General features: G+C 35.9%; 3 protein-coding genes across 4 annotated transcripts; 2 read left to right on the forward strand and 1 right to left on the reverse strand.

Annotated features, from left to right (window-relative positions):
• Positions 1–351: 351 nt before the first annotated feature.
• On the forward strand, positions 352–7,138 carry stk3 (serine/threonine kinase 3 (STE20 homolog, yeast)). Its single transcript, XM_051873310.1, has 11 exons — positions 352–555; positions 858–938; positions 1,023–1,151; positions 1,264–1,378; positions 1,461–1,625; positions 2,971–3,138; positions 3,236–3,373; positions 3,521–3,646; positions 3,730–3,934; positions 4,020–4,192; positions 5,581–7,138. The coding sequence occupies exons 1-11, from the start codon at positions 533–535 to the stop codon at positions 5,737–5,739; spliced, it is 1,482 nt and encodes a 493-aa protein (XP_051729270.1). The 5' UTR covers positions 352–532; the 3' UTR covers positions 5,740–7,138.
• A 389-nt stretch (positions 7,139–7,527) lies between these two features.
• rida (reactive intermediate imine deaminase A homolog) lies at positions 7,528–13,028 on the forward strand. Of its 2 annotated transcripts, none has more exons than XM_051873318.1 (6): positions 7,528–7,732; positions 9,090–9,195; positions 9,436–9,490; positions 9,592–9,660; positions 12,108–12,163; positions 12,438–13,028. In XM_051873318.1, exons 1-6 carry the CDS (start codon positions 7,668–7,670, stop codon positions 12,495–12,497), a joined length of 411 nt encoding a protein of 136 aa, XP_051729278.1. In that variant the 5' UTR covers positions 7,528–7,667; the 3' UTR covers positions 12,498–13,028. The 2 variants fall into 2 exon arrangements, with proteins under 2 accessions (XP_051729278.1, XP_051729279.1); XM_051873319.1 differs by lacking the exon at positions 7,528–7,732 and adding an exon at positions 7,813–8,057.
• Positions 12,752–20,688, reverse strand: si:dkey-284p5.3 (uncharacterized protein LOC557830 homolog). The gene is made up of 4 exons (XM_051873320.1): positions 20,412–20,688; positions 17,086–17,319; positions 13,427–13,477; positions 12,752–13,323 (listed from the first exon to the last, which is right to left on the reverse strand). Exons 1-4 carry the CDS (start codon positions 20,488–20,490, stop codon positions 13,304–13,306), a joined length of 384 nt encoding a protein of 127 aa, XP_051729280.1. The 5' UTR covers positions 20,491–20,688; the 3' UTR covers positions 12,752–13,303.
• Between the last annotated feature and the right edge of the window lie 261 nt (positions 20,689–20,949).

Here is a 20,949-nt window from a genome sequence, read left to right on the forward strand (position 1 = left end):
ACAGAGTCGAGGACAGGAACTAACTGCATAGGAAGAGACTCGTGTTTTTATCTCAAAGTGGGGGCATTAAAACAACATTAAATAGTTAAATATGAAACTAAATGAAATCCACTACAACTGTAATTCTCAAACTTGCTTTTGAAACGATTCATGCTATAATATAACGTAGATGTAAGTTATTTGTTACTGAAACACTGTAAGTGAAAATCTCCATAATTTCAGAATTGCTGAGCGATCTACTTAGTAGTATATTCATAAAAAAGATTATGTAATTGAAGTTCGTGTTTTATAAAGACTGAATACAGTATTTTACCCTAAGTTCGCAGGACTTTTATTTTGAAGTAACGTTTATCATGGAAAATCCCACACGTCAGCTCGCTTCACATCGTTGTTTGAGGCGGCACGGAAAGACCGATTGCAGTGCTTCCTCAAAGTCTAAACAAAACATGCGTTATTGCTGTTTTCTTTAGGTTTTAAACAAACAAACTGTTTGGAATTATTTGGAAAATATCTATTCATTTGAATAACAAGAATGGAGCATTCGGTGCCCAAAAAGTAAGTGAAACGGCCAGTTCGGCTAACCAGTTATCAACCAAGCTAATATTTACAGGCCTCATCTCACCAACCAAACTGAAACTTAAGATCACTGAACGAATTAGAATAGATTGTGTGGTTGATATCTTTATGTTCGTAATTATATTATATTATATATCTACAAGATTAACGCTTGAACGTAGTCTGACCTACTGTTGTTATATTAAATGGTAAAACTACGTTCGGGTTACACATAACTGTTAGTGTCTGAACCCATGACGTTTTATGTATTAAATAAAGTACTTTTGTCTTGTTCATGACAGTAAGCTGAAGAAACTCAGTGAAGACAGTCTTACCAAGCAGCCAGAGGAAGTATTTGATGTCCTTGAAAAGCTTGGAGAAGGGTGTGTACCACTCCTATACTTAAGTAATAATGAACACATATGTTTTGTATGAAATATTCACATAATAAATGCTTTTTGGTTCAGATCATATGGCAGTGTTTTTAAAGCCATTCATAAGGAATCAGGCCAGGTGGTGGCCATTAAACAGGTTCCTGTCGAATCAGACCTGCAGGAAATCATCAAAGAGATCTCCATAATGCAGCAATGTGACAGGTAAAGTGGCCCATAAATGAATAAGTACTTTATCAATAACCGTTTTATTAATATATTGTTATTGGGCTCATATAAAGTACTTCCCAATTACTCCATCCTTGTATTTTAACAGTCCTTATGTGGTGAAGTACTATGGCAGCTATTTCAAGAATACAGATCTGTGGATTGTGATGGAGTACTGTGGTGCTGGATCGGTGTCTGATATCATCAGACTGCGCAACAAAACGGTAAAATATGAAAATACAACTATAATTGCTTTATACAGCTTCATTCCATGCTTAATAACACTGTTTTTTTTCTAATGACAAGCTCACCGAGGAAGAAATTGCCACAGTCCTCAAATCCACCTTGAAAGGTCTGGAATATCTCCATTTCATGAGGAAAATCCACAGGGACATCAAAGCCGGGAATATTCTTCTCAACACAGAAGGACATGCCAAACTAGCTGATTTTGGAGTGGCTGGACAACTTACCGTGAGTATTAAAACTGCTTTAATGTAGAAAAATTGCATAAATTATTTGTCAAAGGTTTGGACATTACTGAATATTTATTATTAATATTTTCCACATTTTAGAGTAATAGTAAAGTCATTGAAAATATTAAATAACCAGCGCTTTTTTGGTTTGTCTGTTTGTACATTGAAGTTATTGTCTTTGTATTAATGGTCCAGATTCTCTATAAATTAGTTCCTGTAAAGATTACATACAAGACAGTACCATCTCTACTGTGACATGGTCCCATATTAGCAGAATACTAATAAATAAGTTACACATTAAATGTAAATAATAAAAATGTAATTTAGGTAAGATTTTTATTAATAAAGAAAATACACATTGGAATGTGGGGAATTGTGTAGTTTTTGACAGATTTAGTATTTTTGGCTTCTGCAAAAAAACCTAGATTATAGCTTTTTTCCCCTTTTGAGTCCAAATCATCTTTAAAGAAAAAAAAAAAAAAATTAGTTTTGAAAAAAAAATATATAATTTAAAGCATTTAAGGATAAGCATTCAGATCAAAACGTTTTCTCTCATCTATGTTCATCTGATATTTTCGGTCAAGTTTGTCAAAACTGGTCGTGTATTATGTTACATGAATGAAATTATGAATTATGCAAAATTCACTTTTATAAAGTGTATGAACACAGATGTGTGTCCAAAGTGTGTGTAAATAACCAGCCTATAATGGTAAAAATCCACCCACTCCTTTTTTTGCAATCCCCATAAATCATAAACAGTCTCTCCAAACGTGCGGTTCCAGATTTCCCCCTACTCTTAGGTAAGAGATGGAGATATACGAGATATACGTCTGCGCCAAAAGAACATTACAAATGTTCTGTTATTGGATGTACCAACAAACATAAGAGTCTCCATAGAGACTCGGCATCTGAGCCAATGAGGACACCACGGTTGAATTTCATTTATGAAGGAAATGTGCTGAAGAAAGTCTGTAAAGTGTTCTATACTTGCGCAAATTTTTACGCTGGACTGCTTAAACGATGGTCAGTTCAACGCTGGATTTGCACAAAAGATTAACATGATGGTACATGCTAGTCAATGAGTTGAATCAATATAACTCTACAGCAACTACATAAGTTTATCCACTAACCATTCAGAAACGTCCAGTTGCATTCTAAAAGTTGTAACTTCTTCCTGAGTCTCTCCATCAGTGTTCGACTCTGGTTTGAACAATGTAAGGGTGTAGGGTGTTTTGAGCTGAAACTTCACAGACACATTCTGGGGACATCAGAGACGACTTGTGAAAAGGGGCATAATAGGTCTCCTTTAATAAAATCATGTTTATTTATACTGACCACAATAGGACACAATGGCCAAGAGGAACACAGTTATCGGGACACCCTTCTGGATGGCCCCCGAGGTGATCCAGGAGATCGGGTACAACTGTGTGGCAGATATCTGGTCTCTCGGCATCACGTCTATAGAAATGGCCGAAGGAAAGCCTCCTTATGCAGACATACATCCAATGAGAGTGAGTGGAACACACCTAGAAGTCTTTGACTTGAAATATTAACAAGAAACTGGATGGTGACTGTCTGGTTTTTTTTTTTTTTTGTGTGTGTCATCAGGCTATTTTTATGATCCCCACAAACCCTCCACCCACGTTCCGCAAGCCCGAGCTGTGGAGTGACGAATTCACCGATTTTGTGAAGAAATGTCTGGTGAAGAACCCAGAGCAGAGAGCGACGGCCACTCAACTGCTGCAGGTGTGGGAAGAGCCTTGTATTGCTAACTAATAGCTCCTGTTTGTGATTCATACGGTTACTAATTCACTTTCTATTTTAGTTTGGGGATTTTCCTTGAAGCTGTGTTTATAAACATCTAGTATACTTTGCATTTTGTCTGTTTGGCAGCATCCCTTTATAACCAGTGCTAAGCCAGTGACCATCCTGCGGGACCTGATCACAGAGGCCATGGAGATGAAGGTCAAGAGACAACAGGAGCAGCAGAGAGAGCTGGAGGAGGATGACGAGAACTCTGTGAGTTGTATATCAGTTGTTCGGTTTACGATGAGCTCAGCTTTTGTGTTTTAGCTGATGTTGTATGTGACTGCATTCTACAGGAGGAGGAAGTGGAAGTAGATTCCCACACCATGGTGAAGTCTGGTTCAGAGAGTGCTGGCACCATGCGGGCCACGGGCACCATGAGCGACGGCGCTCAGACCATGATCGAGCACCATGGAAGCACCATGCTGGAGTCTGACCTAGGCACCATGGTCATCAACAGCGATGATGAGGAAGAAGAGGAAGATCTTGGCTCGATGAGGAGTGAGCTTTTATGTCTTTATCTTTCAATTAACATTTTTGTGGCTGTTTGAGAAATGTATAATCTGATGTTTTATCCTCTAAATAGGAAATCCTACATCTCAGCAAATTCAGCGTCCATCCTTCATGGACTACTTTGACAAGCAGGACTCAAATAAAGCACAAGAGGGTTATAATCACAACCAGCAGGACCCGTGTTTAATTTCCAAGACCGCTTTCCCTGATAATTGGAAAGTGCCGCAAGATGGAGATTTTGATTTTGTAAGTGCTTTGATGGTTGTTTTGATTCATTTCATGTTAGAGCTGCATGATTAATCGTTAAAGATCGGGATCTTGATTAAAACACCAATGCAATCTCATTCTTAAATGACGATACAGCTAATGCCGGGTTCAGACTACACAATATTTTTGTCTGTTACGATAGACACTGTGTCAGATTATGCAATTTTGAGGACCAGAAACATGTCAGACTGCAAATTGCTTCCTGACCAGTCAACAAACTGGAACTAGCGACTGACTTCCGGAAACAACAGCATAAACAAACAATGGTTATACTAGCTTTATGCTAATTCCAGTACTCACCGGGTTGAAGCGCTTCTGCTATCGTTTGCCAACATTTGTTTTTTTTCCACTCTGTCATGGTAGTCACTCGAGGAGTATTGTTGCCATAGCTCCACGAACTTTTCCTCTATTGCATAATTCCACCTAGCAGCACCAATTTCATTGTCTCTCTTTCGTTTTGCCATGTTTGAAAGCTGTGCACAGAAGAGCTTCTGTGCTCTTATTGAACCCCTCATGGAGGACTGAAAAAAATTAAACATGCTTTAAAAAAAAAAAATTAATTCAATTTCATATTTCTTAAAGGGTTAGTTAATCCAAAAATTAAAATGATCCCATAATTTACTCACCCTCAAGCCATTCTAAGTGTAGAAAGATGAAAAAAAATGACTTTCTTCTTTCAGCCAAACACAATCAGTTATATTAAAAAATGTCCTGGCTCTTCCAAGCTTTATAATGAGAGCGAATGGTACCCTAGACTTTGAGGTCCAAAAAAGTGCATCCATCCATCATAAAAGTAATCCATACGACTCCAGGGGGTTACTAAAGGTCAGAAGTCACTCTTCCGCCAGAACTCGACTTGAGTACGGCCGTTACCAAAAGACAGTGATTATTTTTTATAAAGTTATAAATATGGATATTTTTCTTATAAAAAACACATCGCTTCTCTTCAGAAGGTCTTTATTTACCCCCTGGAGTCATATGGATTACTGTTATCATGAATGGATGTGCTTTTTTGGGCTTCAAAATCTAGTGTACCATTCACTCCCATTATAAAGCTTGGAAGAGCCAGGATATTTTTTTAATATAACTCCAATTGTGTTTGGCTGAAAAAGTCATATACACCTAGGATGGCTTGAGGGTGAGTAAATTATGGGACAATTTTCATTTTGGGGTGAACTAACCCTTTAAGTAGACTGCAGCAATTAATATTTTGTCAGAACATCTATTAAATGATGTTATTTTGTTTAGTAGTCTATTAAGAATCATGATTTCTATTTTAAAAATAGTTTTTCTCTGTATACAGAATTGTGCAGCTCTATTTTTATGCCTAAAACGTGATTAAAATGAATGTTTTTCTGTCTATGTAGCTGAAAAACCTTGATTTTGAGGAGCTCCAGATGCGTCTTACTGCTCTAGATCCCATGATGGAGCGAGAGATTGAAGAACTGCGGCAGCGCTACACGGCTAAAAGGCAACCCATTCTTGACGCCATGGATGCGAAGAAACGCCGGCAGCAGAACTTCTAACCGACTTCACAGATGCTGAAGCTTCAAAGCTGGCTGGCCAGATCTTATGTCCCCTCCTGTATTCAATCTTTGTACTGATGCATCTTATTCTACCCTTCTGCTGTTTGTACATTTGAAGAAGGTCCCAGTAGATCAAGATATAATTGAATCAAGAATTTTTTTTTTCTTTAGAATTTAAAGGTCACTTGTTAAAATATTAGGAGTTCATCCAAAATGGAGCAGATTGAGTCTCACCATCACAATGTTATGAAGTTTAGGCTTTTTGTTCTCTAATTTCCAAAAACTAATTCAGCTATCTCTACATCTGTGGTTAATACTTTCTTAATACTGTAAATGAAGCCAAGGCAAAAAATAACTGTGAACATGTGAAGTTTTGTGGCTGAATTCATAAGAAATGCTGGTTGAACTCCTGCAAAGTCATTTTTAGGTGTGAATGGATTACTAAACCAAAGACAATCAAAAGTAGAGAATGCCTTAGAGTTTGTTAACCCTCTTAATGAAGTTTGCATCACCGAGCTATAGGTTAGTATTCTGCTAAAATGGGACCATGTTACAGTAGAGATCATGTATGTCATCTTTACTGGAATCAATTAATAGAAATGGGACCATTACTGCAGCTATGCTTCCCATTCCATCAAAATTCCTCTTCAGCACAAAGGTTTGAAACATCTGTCCACAGCTTTGTAAATATGCATGGCTTATTTATGCTGAATGTCACTTTCTTGGTTTATGAATGTTTCCGTGTCTCGTCTTCCCTATGTTTTCTTCAATGCCACTGGCCCTTTGATAAAGTGTGGCAAATGTTTGTGTGAGAAAGTGAGAACTACTTTTCCTGTGCCCCATTTTAAAGTTCTCGCTTTATCTCAGGGGTTGCTCTGCTTTGAATTCTTTCTTCTGGTCTTTTTCAAAGATTTCAATGCAGTGATTTTGTTTCTCATTATGGTAATGGTACCATCATTACTAGGCCTATTGAGTCTTTTCTTACCTACCAAAAGCAATACGGCAACTCAAGGACATAGTAATGTAACAATGCCAGTAATGTGAATGGCCTAAAATGTTGCCGAGTCTTTTAAGAGAAGGATGAATAGTTTTGAAATAGACCTTAAAATGACTCTCATAATGTTCATGCCCTGATTGTGGACTGATGAATCTGAGCTGGTTTGAAGTATAGTCTGTTAATGATTTTTCTTTTTTTAAAACAAAAAGCATATTGAGATAGTTACCAATGCCTTACATTTCCTGCAGTTGTGAGTTATATCAGTTTGTTTCATACTCTGACATTTACATAGGCACGTTTTTACTGAACACTCTAATTTATTGTTCATTATTCATAATGTATGTTATTTTTTGCACTCTGCATAGAGTTTTTGAATAAAGGTCTGTTACTTGTCACCTTAAACCGATGATTACATTTGCTTATGCAGTAGTTACTATTTCAAAATAATTTAAGTTACAAACGCATGCTTGATTTTAATACTTTTATTTTATGAACACTTTAAAAATTAAAATTAAGCTAATATATTTAAACGTATATATACTAGCCATTAAAACTATCCACTGCTTTTCATGAATATAATGAATTCATTTGTTACACGAATTACCGTAATCACTCTATTACACTGAGCTCTGCTATAACATGAACTTCTGCCAAGTGCCAACTACTATTTTTATGCATAAAGACCCGAAACCTATTGTTTTGACGTGTATATTCTGTCTACCACTTCTTTCCTTTAAATCTTTAACATTTATAGTTCCGAAATGTAAACAAACAGGTAACGTCTCTATATGTGGGTCATTACGGTAGGAATCGCTGACGCCTACTGGAAGTGGATCTCTACAAACCTGCTTTAACACTCATTCATCAGCTCAACTGGAAGTTAACTGGCAGTTTTGGTTCACGGGTCTCGTTTGAATCTCAGTGTTCAAATATGTCTGCGGTTATTAGAAAGATCATTCACACTGCAGCAGCTCCTGCCGCGATCGGGCCCTACAGGTGAGAGTCTGCAGTCATGACAAACCATTATGTTTGTGTTCCTCAATAATAAACGCACACGTGACATGCTCTAGCACATGGACGAGTGTGAGTTTTACCTAAAGCACCGATAGTTATGCATTTAACAGTCTGTCTTGAGCAACAAAAGGCCTGACATAAGTTATAGTGCAATATTTGTTCGGGGCGTGTCTTTAGACAGCGCACTCAGCAACTTTGTGCTGGAGATTTTTGTGTAAAATTTCATATACTGTTTGGACGAGATGTCTTCTGTTCAAAGAAAAATACCATATACAGCTAAAGCCCCTGTTAGACAGGGCATATACAGGTAAGTTTCTTGTCAACTTTAATGTTATAGAACATTAGCATTTAGGTTACAAACTTTTTTAAATTATATAATTTATGCATTGTATTATGCATGCATTATAATATGATTTTGGAACTAATCCATAGGCCAACTACTGTTTTATAATTTTTAACACAGGGGTTTTAACCCACTATATAAAAAGTTTCTCTGTAGCACTACATTTTAGAAACCTTAATTCAGTACTTGCAAATAAAATAAAAAAAAATGGGCAGGTTTTCTGATTTTTTTTATTTTTATATATATATACTTTTTTTTTTCTTTTTTGCATATAATTCCTTGAAAAGTTGTTACAATGGGGGTGTTTGCATTTCAACCAATAGACTATAAGAGGAGGTGCCAAGTTCATTGAGTTGACCAGAGGTCAACCTGGTGTTATTTTAAAATTTAACATTTCAGAATATTGCTGTTTTGCTGTGTTTTTGCTCAAATAAATGCAGCATCGGTGTGAAACTTCTTTTAAAAACATTAAAAAAAATGTTTTGACACTACATTTCACTTTATGATCAGATGATACATCATTCAAACCAGCATGAATCAAGACGAGATTTGATGTGGTGACCAATGATGTTCAGTTTCCTTGCAGTTGTGCAAACCACACTTATGTAAAAACAACAGCATTAATGACTCCATTATATAGCTTTCTGAACTAGTCTTGTATTAGATACATATTAACTTGGACTTGTGATCTCAAGCTGAAATTATACATGATCTTGTTGTTTTACAATGCTACAGTGTGATATCTTGAAACTAATTTTAGTCTATTTAATATCCAGTATCCAGTTTATAATTAATAATAATATCCAAACTATTAAAATGAGATCTATCCTAACAAGGCGAGAAAACTTAATTGGTTAGTACTGCAGTGTACTGGTTATACCAGTAGAAGGCAGAGGAGGAACAACTTTAATGTAGATGAGTAAAACATCCCTATTCCTTCCAAAGTCAGAGTTCACTATTAATTCACATTTTAAATGTTGTTGCTTCTGCATTCAGCCAGGCTGTTTTGGTGGACCGCACAATGTACATCTCAGGACAGCTTGGAATGGATGTAGCATCAGGACAGTTGGTGGCGGGAGGAGTGCAGGCTCAGGCCAAACAGGTGACAAAACCATCCGTGGATAGTTGTTTACATTTACATGAACATAGTTCGGAATAAATGAATCATTCACAATAACACATATTAGAATTAGAACATATTAGTAAATAGAGTCAATTTTGTTGACTCTATTTACTTTTGTTGTTTTATTTCATGCTGACTTCACAAAAGAAGTAATTTACGCTAAAATGGGATACAGGTTCTTAGTGCATTTTTTAGTGTTTTTTCCTTACAACTTTATAGGCACTCATTAACATGGGGGAGATTCTGAAAGCCGCTGGATGTGGATATGAAAACGGTAAGTCATCAAGCATCATCTGCCAGTTCTTTCATGCAAGGATTCAGGCATTTTATAAAGTCTGCTTTTTTTTCTCTCTCTCTCTTCTTTATTTTTTGCAGTTGTCAAGACCACAGTGTTGTTAGCAGACATTAATGACTTCAATAACGTCAATGATGTTTACAAGCAGTGTGAGTATGAATGAAGGAGTCACGGTGGCACAATTCACCACATAGTGTTAAGTTTATCCGTACATACAACCACAGGTTTCCCTTACAATTTTAGTAGTCTTGGTTATATAGAAAACCTCTTGGGAATTATATTAATGTATAATGTGTTAATTCCAAAAGTGTATCAATCAGGAGGTCTGTGGATCCTTAAAGTTTTATAATGTCTTAAAACGTTCGCCTTCCAAGTGCCTCCGCCAAAACCGCATTTCTGTATTCTCCAAATAGCTTACGCTGTATGTCCTACGCCTTCCCTATTCAATTTACGGAACTAACGCAGCGCCAGTTACATTTTTTTCCGTAAGTTGAATAGGGAAGGTGTAGGACATACAGCGTAAGCTATTTGGAGAATACAGAAAAGCGGTTTTGGCGGAGGCACTTAGAAGGCGAACGTTTGTTTATATAAAGCATATACAGTTGTATTTTTTCGAAAATGACCGATCGTTTCGCTAGATAAGACCCTTATTCATCGTCTGGTATCGTTTAAAGCCCTTTGAAGCTGCACTGAAACTGTCATTTGGACCTTGAACCGTTTGGTGTCCATTGAAGTCCATTATATGGAGAAAAATCCTAGAATGTTTTCATCAAAAACCTTAATTTTTTTTTCGACTGAAGAAAGAAAGACATGGACATCTTGGATGACATGGGGGTGAGTAAATTATCAGCAAAAGTTTATTTAAAAGTGAACTAATCCTTTAAAGGATTTACTCACCCTCAAGCCATCCTAGGTGTATATGACTTTCTTCTTTCTGATGAACACATATTCAACTCTCGCAGTTCAAAACACACTACATCCTACAGTTGCACTTTTTTTGTTTCGTAAGTTGAATACGGAAGGCGGTCTGGTGGAAGCTAGATATTTTACTTCATAACTTGTTAAATATGGATATTTTTCTTACACGAACGCATTGCTTTGCTTCAGAAGGCCTTTATGAACGCCCCAGAACCGTGTGGAGTATATTTATGATGGATGGATGCACTTTCTTCAGCTTCATACTTGTTGACCCCCTTTCACTGCCATTATAAAGCTCGGATGCGTCAGGATATTTATTAATACAACTCAGATTGTGTTCATCAGAAAGAAGAAAGTCATATACACCTAGGATGGTTTGAGGGTGAGTAAATCTTGGGGTAATTTTCATTTTAAAGTGAACTAATCCTTTAATATTACAAAATAGATTTTTTTTTTTTTTTTTTTTTACATTTTCTTTAAAAAAAAAAACTTAATGCACAGAAATGTCACTATCTCTGTTGACCAGAGTGATTTTGTTTGTTTACATTGAAGCTGATGGAAGTGATGTGCAGGTCTCGGTACCTGCAGATACCCCGGTCTATGGGTGTCATTTGTTGTGAAATTAAAAACAAGCGTGACTTTTGTGTACATACCTTTCAATAAAAAACCTTCCCTTCCCATCCTGCACTCTGACGGTAATGCTTTAAAGCAAGTTATTGATTATTCAGATGTTACACAATGAAGCCTCTGTGCAGCCCTGGGTATTTCCTCTTTAATACAATGCTGATGGGTAATCCTATCCTGTCTGCGTGTAAAGGGATACAGTGCAATTCTGTGAAACCAAAGCCTCGTCTCTACGAGGACAACCCATCATCAATGACTCCTACTTCACAGAACTTTCCATGATGTGACATGCAAACCAGGGTGAACAAATACTCAGATTCATGTTCATTCATTCTTTAAAACTTATGATGCCATTAATAATGCATATAAACACAAGGATGAAGGCTTGTTCACACCTAGAACGATAACTATAAAGATAACAATAACGATTAGCATCCACACTAGCAGACGATATCGTTCTGTTTTATAAGCACGCGCTCCAGTTATGTCATTTGCCATTTTAAATGCTCAAGCTCTTTATAGCAGAATGGATTTTGAATAGCTGTGAATGTTTTTATCATTCATCAGCTGGAAAAAATTCAATTAAATTTTACATTTAGAATGATTTTTAGAACTATATCTTTATCACTATAATTATCGTCCTTGGTGTAAACGGCCTTAAAGGGTTAGTTCACCCAAAAATAAAATTTCTGTCATTAATTACTCACCCTCATGTCGTTCCAAACCCGTAAGACCTTCGTTCATCTTCGGAACACAAATTAAGATATTTTTGATGAAATCTGAGAGCCTTCTGACTCCTCCATAGACAGCAATTTAACTACCACTTTCAAGGCCCAGAAAGGTAGTAAAGACATCGTTTAAAATAGTCAACGTGACTGCAGTGGTTCAACCTTAATGTTATGAAGCAACGAGAATACTTTTTGTGCACAAAAACAAAACGAAAATAAAAACAGAAAAAGTGGTAATTGTGTTGCAGTCTATCGGAGGCCAGAGTTTCCTATAGTCTGACTTTATTTTTTTAATTTCTTTGTTTCTGTCCCCTTTTTTCTCTTAGTTTTCAGGAGCAATTTCCCAGCTAGAGCTGCCTATCAAGTATCTGCGCTGCCCAGAGTAAGTATTAAGCACCAGTTAGTTAGTTGAGTTTGCTAAGGCAACCAGCTAACTATCTTTTTACTTGAGCCAGTAAGCAACCACATAGCAACACCCTGGCAACCACACTAGCATCGTTTCAGTGACTTTTGCATGGGCACCACTCAAATTTTCTTCAGAAAATGTACAAATCTAGTTGATTATATATGATTATAATCAATTAAGATACAAATATTGCAATAAAACGTATTATTTGTATTCATACCTCATTTTAATTTCACTTTCTGTTCTACAGGGAGGGCTTGTTGAGATTGAGGCAGTCGCTGTGTTGGGACCCATTACAGATGCGTCCTGACTATATGACCCCAGCATGCATCACAAATTGTAAATATAGTTATATGGAGACAAACCGCATCCAAGATTACAAAATCAATCATACTTTTAACCTCCCATTACATTACATGCTGGAATACAAGGGATCACCAATAGAAAAAAGCATTCCCTTCCATGGGAAATATCTTCTGCTGCCTATTTTGCTAATAAATTTTCTTATTTCTTTGTGAATTTACTGTTGATCTTTCATCATTATATTCAGTAACCATTCAAAACCCAGATCAAATTAAACTTTATTTTTAAACTCCTACATATCTGTCATCATCACACCACAAAAACATTTCCTCCATTTGCAAAGTTCTGTTCAATTTGTCGTGTTTGTTGCAGGAAAATATTAGCATAAATCAAATAAAGGCCTATTTTTCAAAAAATTTTCCATTGTCATTGTAAATGTATATAACATATATGGATTTTACTGGTTACTGTAACAGTTCAGTTGGTTAAAATATTGCATAATATAATTATATAAATAAACTCACATTTACTTTCACAATTTTCATACTCTCTTTGGCTTTTCGCATCTTTATCCAGGGGTAAAGCCACTAAAAAGAGGCACCAATATGAAATATTAATGAAATATTGAAATCTCTAACTACCGACAGGCACAGTCTTTGAAGACCACTTGGTCTATGTCTTGGCAACGAACAAGCAATACCTATATAATAAATAAACTAATGTTCTATTGTATTTTTAAACCATTCGTGTGAAATCCTGATTTTATTGTGGTTGAATCTGGATTCTGTAGTAACTGTGCCAACTGTTGCACACTTAACTATCTTCACCAGAGGCTGAAAGAGATGAAGTGGTATGGGAAATCAATCAGATAAGACATTTATCCTCAGGAGATTCTGAACTTTTTCGAGCTGTCTTGAATCACATTACGCTACTTACCAGGTGCTTCCTCTGGTGGGGAGGAATCGGCCTGGTCCTCAGTTGTGTTTTCTGTGGAAATATAGATTTATCTAATTAATTCATTGATTTAGGTTAAAAAAAAAACTCACCTGATAAAGTAATATTAAAAAAAAAAAATGGAAATTGTTATATATATATTATAAATTCGTCATTCACATTTGAAATTCAGACAATGAAGCATGCTGTGGCCCTCACCACGATTATGATTTGGCCAAAAGAACAATGGTTAAAGATGAAAAGAATGCACTACTCCTAATTAAATTATTTATTGCACAGGTTTTCAAACCCCTGAGACTTAAAAAATGGGTTGCCAGGATGATTTATATTAATATATATTTATATAAAAATTATATATATATATATTTCTGTATATTTCTACATATATATTATATATATTTCTATATATCATGACAACTCTCTGAAGATTGTTAGCATGGTAATGGATATGACAATGTTAATGTATTTGGTCTTGGCGGAATAGATCTACGCTGCTGCTGAATTGCTGATTACTGCTGCTGCTGTAGATTATTGCTGCTGCTGCAGAGCAAGTACAGGAACTCGCTACTGCCAATACGTACGCCGATACGCTGCTGCGAGTAAGACATAGTGCTGCTGCATAAATATCATATATCAATAACCCATAGCAGATCTATACAGGTGGAGCTGGGGAAGGTGGGGAGTTTTAGAGGAAATCTGAAGCGCACTGCAAACTGCTACAGTGAATGTAACCAGCTATTTAAATGTGTGAGCAACAAGCTCATTGGCTGCAGATGTGACATGGACCAATCAGCTTGTGCCAGTAGTTAACGCTGTAATTATCATCAGCTTGCGTTAAGAACCATCAGCCTGCACCATCTAGAGTTTCATGACTGAACTATGTATATATATATATATATATATACACAGTGCCCTCCACAATTATTGGCACCCTTAGGAAATATGAGCAAAGGCTGCTGTGAAAATAAATCTGCATTGTTTATCCTTTTGATCTTTCATTCAAAAAATTCACAAAATTCTAACCTTTCATCGAAGTAAAACAATTGAAAATGGGGGGAAACTCACCTTATGAAATAAATGTTTTTCTCCAAAACACGTTGGCCACAATTATTGGCATCCCTAGAAACTCTTATGAGTAAAATATCTCTGAAGTATATTCCCAATCATATTTACATTTTTTAGCACACCAGGGTGACTAGGAGCATGAAATTGTCCAGCCATGACTTCCTGTTCCACAGGAGTATAAACATGAGGAAACACAAAGACCAAATTCCTGTAATCATTCATCGCAATGGGTAAAACCAAAGAATATAGTTCTGATGTGCAGTAAAAGATTGTTGAGCTTCACAAAATAGAAAATGGCTATAAGAATAAAGCTAACACATTGAAAAATCCCTATTTCCACTATCAGGGCAATAATTAAGAAGTTCCAATCAACTAAAGATGTTACAAATCTGCCTGGAAGAGGACATGCGTCCAAATCGTCCTAATGCACAGTGAGGGGGAGAGTTTGAGTGGCCAAAGACTCTCCAAGGATCACAGCTGGAAAATTGCAGAGATTAGTTGAGTCTTGAGTCTCAGAAAGCCTAAAAAAATTATCAAACAGCACCTACATCCCCACAAGTTGTTCGGGAGGGTTTCAAGAAAAATCCTCCGCTCTCATCCAGAAACAATCTCTAGCATATTCAGTTGTCAGACACAACTGGAACTTCAAACGGGACTGGCTTCTATGGTCAGATGAAAGTAAAAAAAGAGCTTTTTGGCAGCAAACCCACCAGATGGGTTTGGTGCACACATGGATAAAAAGTACCCCATGCCCACGGTTAAATATACTGCTGGATCTTTAATGTTGTGGGCCTATTTTTTGCTGGAGGTCCTAGACATCTTGTTCAGATATATGGTATCAGGGATTCTATCAAATACTAACAGATAAAAAACCTGAGCGCTTCTGCTAGAAATCCAATAATGGGCCATGGTTGGATCTTCCATCAGGACAATGATCCAAAACAAACATCAAAATCAACACAAAAATGTGTCACTGAGCACAAAATGAAGCTTCTGCCATGGCCATCCCAGTCCCCTGATCTGAACCCTAAAGAAAATGAGTGGGGTGAACTGAAGAGAAGAAGTACCAACATGGAGCTGGGAATCTGAAGGATCTGGAGAGATTCTGTATGAAGGAATGGTCTCTGATCTCTTGTCAGGTGTTCTCCAAACTCATCAGGCATTATAGGTGAAAAGTCAGAGCTGTTATCTTGGGAAAAGGACGTTGCAATAATTGGGTGCCAATAATTGTGGCCAACATGAACTAGAGAAAAACATTTATTTCATAATGAGCCTTTTTCAATTGTTGTACTTAAATGAAAGGTTAGAATTTTTGTGAATTTTTCAGATCAAAAGGATTAACAGTGCAAATTTATTTTCATAGCCGCCTTTGCTCATATTTACCAAGGGTGCCAATATTAGTGGAGGGCACTGTGTATATATATATATATATATATATATATATATATATATATATATATATATATATATATATATATATATATATATACGGGTCACGTCAATTTAAAAAGAAAAAAAAAATGGTCGCTCCTAAAGGGTTAGTTCACCCAAAAATTACCCACCCTAATGTTGTTCCAAACCCACAAGACCTTCGTTCACCTTCGGAACACAAATTAAGGTATTTCTGATGAAATCCGAGAGGTTTTTTTTTATCTCCCATAGAAAGCAATGAAATTACCACATTCAAGGTCCAGAGAAGTAGTAAAAACATTGTTAAAATAGTCAACGTGACTGCAGTGGTTTAACCTTAATGTTATGAAGCGACGAGAATACTTTTTGTACAAAACAAAAATAACGACTTTATTCAACAATTTTTCCTCTTCACTGTCAGTCTCCTATGCAGTTGCCGCAGTGCAGAGTTTTCGTGTTTATGTCCAAATGCTGGCTCAGCTAATGTAGTTTGTGTTCCAAAGATGAACAAAGGTCTTGCGGGTTTGGGACAACATGAGGGTGAGTAATTAATGACAGAATTTTCATTTTTGGGTGAACTAACCCTTTAAAAATTTTGAAAACCACTTATTTATTGGATATTCACATAATCACAAAATTAAACCTGTCAGTCTAACTGGAACCTGGTTTTAGCAGCCAAAATCCTATCTTGTCTTTCTCAAGGTTTAGTTCTCCTTTCCTTTGTCAGACCATCAGATGGAAGATTATTTGTATGATAGAAACCCTTATTTTGGTAACAAGGGCTGGAAAGGGAAACTAAGCAGGAAGCATTGTACTCCTTGGTCATGGAACAGTTAGTAGGACACTTGTCAGGTTACTAGAGTTAAACAAACACACTATTACCAATTTAAACCACTGCCATCACCTTTCACTTGAAGTGTAAAGTTAAGTATGAATGGGTATAATGGTACTTTAATGTTTTAAAATGATACAAAGGTATTTCAGGAAGTCCTCTTTGCTGAAAGAGAATGTGCAAGGTGTTTTGCATCTAGAGATACGTCCCTTGAAACTACCAAAACCATTTGCATACACAAGCACAGAACACGAGATATAATGTACCTTGATCTTGAGAAGACTTGTAGCAGAAAAGTGACTTTAGTCTTGTTGTCTGAAAATTTAAAGCATACCACTTGGTGCTGGTTCTTCAGTATTTTCAGCTGTCATGGAGGGGTTGGATTCAGCAGGTTCAGACGTGATGTCCTCAGCAGCAGCCGCTTCTGGTTCACTGTGAGCTTCTGCAGCTGTAGAGCTCTGTATTTCTTCAGGAGCTGCACTGGATGTCTGTGGGGATTCATCGGCCTGGGTTTGGTCTGGAATTGTCTCACTGTCTGCTGCAGGACCACCGTTTTCATTACTTGTCCCTTAGAGATCAAGACAAATATTTTGACGAAGTTTAAAACCATAAAAAATATATTACTTGAAATAAAATAAACATGAAATGAAATGGAATAAAATGAAATCGATTCCAAATCGAATCGGATACTTAAGGTTAAGAATCGGATACTTGTTATAAAATAAAATATTTCGATTCTGCTTATCGTTTCCTGTGTGCGCACTTTAATGTGGTTTTAAATCGTTCAAGCACAAGAAGACACGATAGAGAACTCAATTCAGCGCTCGCATGCTGTTTTCTGTGCTGGGCATATCCAGAGCATACACACAAAAAGGCACCTCATATAGTGCACGATTACTGAATTGAGTTCTCTTTCATGTCTTCTTGCACTTGAACAGACAAATACAAAACAAAATTATGTCAAAATATCCTCCTAAACACAGTTGGTTGAACATAAACAGTGAACATATACAGTTGAGAAAGAAAATGCATGCGTAACAGTAGCCTATGGATCTGTGCAAGTCTGAAAGTGACAGCAGCCTAATAAACCTGCTGCCGTCTGTGTCATTACTGTTAATCAAAGAACAAAATAAAAAATAAAATCACTCACTGATATTGATTGAATAACTTTTGTAACTTTAATAAAGATTCTTTATTAAAAAAAACTATGCAGTGTTGTTTTACATTTGATTTCAATTTCTGAACTTTGTTCAGTTGTATTTATTTGTGCTATTGCTAATTTGCTTATTTGTTCTTATTGTATTACTGACTATACTTGTCTTTAATAATGTTTGAAATGTATATTATTTAGTCTAGTTTGTTAGTTAGTTGTTCTTTAGGCTGCTGATTTTTGTTCATGTTATTCCGTTGCAACAGAATGTTTTGCAAAAAGAATAAATGTTTGATATCTAAATGTTTGACTTAATTTTTTTTTACCATATTGGAATCAAAACTGGGAATCCATAAGAATTGGAATCGATAAGCAGAATCAGAAATTGAAATCGATAAAATTCAAACAATACCCAACTCTACTGCCGAGGCATCATTTGTCATTTTCTTTTAGTTTAAGTTGAAGTACTAAAATAACTAAAACTAAATAAAACTACACATAAAAAATAAACACAAAAAACTATTAAAAATTACAAAAACACAACAAAATTACTAAAACTTTTAAGTTAAAATGAAAGCAAAATATAAAAAAGATCTAATTAAAAATATTAACAAAAGCTATAATAGTATATCAATGATCCTAAAATGGTTTCCTAAGTAGTTTTAAAAAAAAAAAGTTAAGTGTTTCTTCACTATTATTTCTCTCATATTATCGATCACATACAGTATGTTTAGGCATTTTAAATGGGGTTCCATTTGAAATTTGAATTTGAAATTTGAATTTGAAAACTCCACCAATTTCCATAGATTTAGTCAGCCATCATTAACATTCACATTCCTTATTATAACTGCATTTTTGTGTCACTGAACAGAATTACAAAAATAATTGTTTTCAGACAGGTTACCACAACACCACCCATCTCAATATCTAAAAAATGACCTCAATTTAAATTTAATTTAAAAATGCTTTCATCTTCCAACACATTTTACTATATTTAAATTAGTTCCACAGAATTCACATTTCATTAACACAGAAATATGAAACACATGTTATGTCCTTTTTTAACTTCTCATCTTCTGTGTATCGAGTGTTGATGAGGTACAAGACAACTCTTTATAGGCCCAACTTTAAATTCAACAGTGACTCCCAAACTAAAGCTCGGTAATAGTCTATTATTGAAGCTGTACTGTTAATAATTAAATAAAACTGAAAGAAACACATTGACATCCTGGTTAAATAATGAAAACTAATGTAACAGCAGGTGCTGAAGAAATGGATGTATTAAAACAGGCAAACTAGCAAAGGTTTATGACATCAGCCATCTGTGATCTAAAGTACACAACATTTACATGAAACCTTCTTCTCAGCTCCGGGACGAACACACTTTGTTTAAATGTCACCATTGGCAGGTTGATATGCATCACCACACTTGAAGGCGCACCTGAGGTGTGGAGGACCTCCTCTGATAACCTAAATGTTTTTCCTCAAATTCCAAGAAATCACCATAGAAACACTGTGATGGTTTAGGAAACAAACATATAACAGCAACAAAACAAAATACAAATTTCCCTAATTTGTTTGACAAATTTAATTCAATACAACTCAATTCAAAATTCTATTCAAATGCATTTGTTATTTGAATAGCACTTTTTAAACACGTATCAGTTGATGAATGTTCATGAGATCACAAATCATCATCAAAGTTTTGTTAAAATGCATGTAAACATGTAAAGGAAAGAGTTTAATGTGTACTTTTTTAGGTGATCTGACCAGTAACCATTTATTTCAACATTTATAATCACATTTTTGGTCCCAAAGTGTAAAACTTTGTTCCTCTAGCAGCTTAATGCAACACCAAAGTTACATGTTTGTATCCAGTTAAAGCACTTTGCCACTATAAATAAAAACATCTGTCAAATGCTAAATATCAAATTAAATATGGGATCATAAAAATTGCATAGTTATAAAATAACTGTACATCATAGTGTTCCTATAATGTTAATAATTCAACGCCAGTTATCAAATTGCTATTTGAAAATTTCACCTTAGCTATAAAAACATACTTCTTCTTGTAACTTTCAGTTAAAGTCTAATGGTTTAGGATCTGAGCAAGGCGTTTAACCTTAGGTTTCTCCATGGGGACTTTCAGTGTAATAAATACTGTAAGTTTCTCTATGAGAGACCCTGGAGTCAAGTAGATCTAAACTGCATGGCGGGCTGATGACAGCTTTCTAGATAAGTATCTAGGTGCCTTACACAAAGGTTGAGGGTTGAGTTTCAAGTTAGGGTGACCCAGGGTCCGAAAAGTAACTAAGATCGCAATCTTCCTCTCACTTAAGGATCTACGAAGCATTTTATTGGTGTCTACATAATGACATCTATATCACCTGATCAAAATATACCACATAGCCTACCTGAAATTCTTCCTTCACCTCATGAAACACCTTGCAAATCAACAATGTTTGACAAAATATAGCTTAAATGTTCATTTTTGGGCTGTATAGTCTTACTTGACGTGCTCCCATCTTGTTTGGTGTTGAGTCGTGTTGTGTCTTGAGCTGTGGTCTGAGTGCTGGAAGTGCATCCCATCGTGTCTTCCTCTGACAGGAGTGAATGAAGTCAAGCACTTTGGTGAGTGTTGTCGTGCCCAGCGGCGCGCATCGACTTCAAGTGTAGGAATACTGCTCTAATTAAACGCGCACTCGATAGAGACAGCAATCATTCCCTAGCCAGGTAACACATTGGGTGTATCTGAGTGTGTATGAGCGGCGGTCATATGCAAACCTGCCCTTATTCGCGGTAACAGGTCACGGTTCAATGCTAAAACAGCAATGAACTCCTGTCTTGTCTGATTAAAATGTTAAATATTTTTGTTAAGAAATTATATGTGACACTTTATGTTTTAACCTGAGTTCTAACAGCCAAAATAACAATATAAATCCGATAACATAAGTTTAATAAGAAAAAAATGTACTCTAACTTAGAATAAGACATCACGTAGTTCATGTGTAATGATTTTGGCGACATCTACAGGTGACTTCTGGAGTA

The sequence above is a fragment of the Ctenopharyngodon idella genome, chromosome 19 (assembly GCF_019924925.1).
Source record: "Ctenopharyngodon idella isolate HZGC_01 chromosome 19, HZGC01, whole genome shotgun sequence".
NCBI classification, from domain to species: Eukaryota; Metazoa; Chordata; class Actinopteri; order Cypriniformes; family Xenocyprididae; genus Ctenopharyngodon; species Ctenopharyngodon idella.

Coding starts and splice junctions, on each gene's coding strand:
- rida (XM_051873318.1), top strand. CDS start 7,668: ATGTCTGCGGTTATTAGAAAGATCATTCACACTGCAGCAGCTCCTGCC. Junction 9,661..12,107: donor CAATGATGTTTACAAGCAGT/GTGAGTATGAAT, acceptor TTTTTCTCTTAG/TTTTCAGGAGCAATTTCCCA. Junction 12,164..12,437: donor AAGTATCTGCGCTGCCCAGA/GTAAGTATTAAG, acceptor TCTGTTCTACAG/GGAGGGCTTGTTGAGATTGA.
- si:dkey-284p5.3 (XM_051873320.1), bottom strand. CDS start 20,490: ATGGGATGCACTTCCAGCACTCAGACCACAGCTCAAGACACAACACGA. Junction 17,320..20,411: donor ACAAGATGGGAGCACGTCAA/GTAAGACTATAC, acceptor TTGATCTCTAAG/GGACAAGTAATGAAAACGGT. Junction 13,324..13,426: donor CCCACCAGAGGAAGCACCTG/GTAAGTAGCGTA, acceptor CATCTCTTTCAG/CCTCTGGTGAAGATAGTTAA.
- stk3 (XM_051873310.1), top strand. CDS start 533: ATGGAGCATTCGGTGCCCAAAAA. Junction 939..1,022: donor CTTGAAAAGCTTGGAGAAGG/GTGTGTACCACT, acceptor TTTTTGGTTCAG/ATCATATGGCAGTGTTTTTA. Junction 3,647..3,729: donor AGGAGGATGACGAGAACTCT/GTGAGTTGTATA, acceptor TGCATTCTACAG/GAGGAGGAAGTGGAAGTAGA.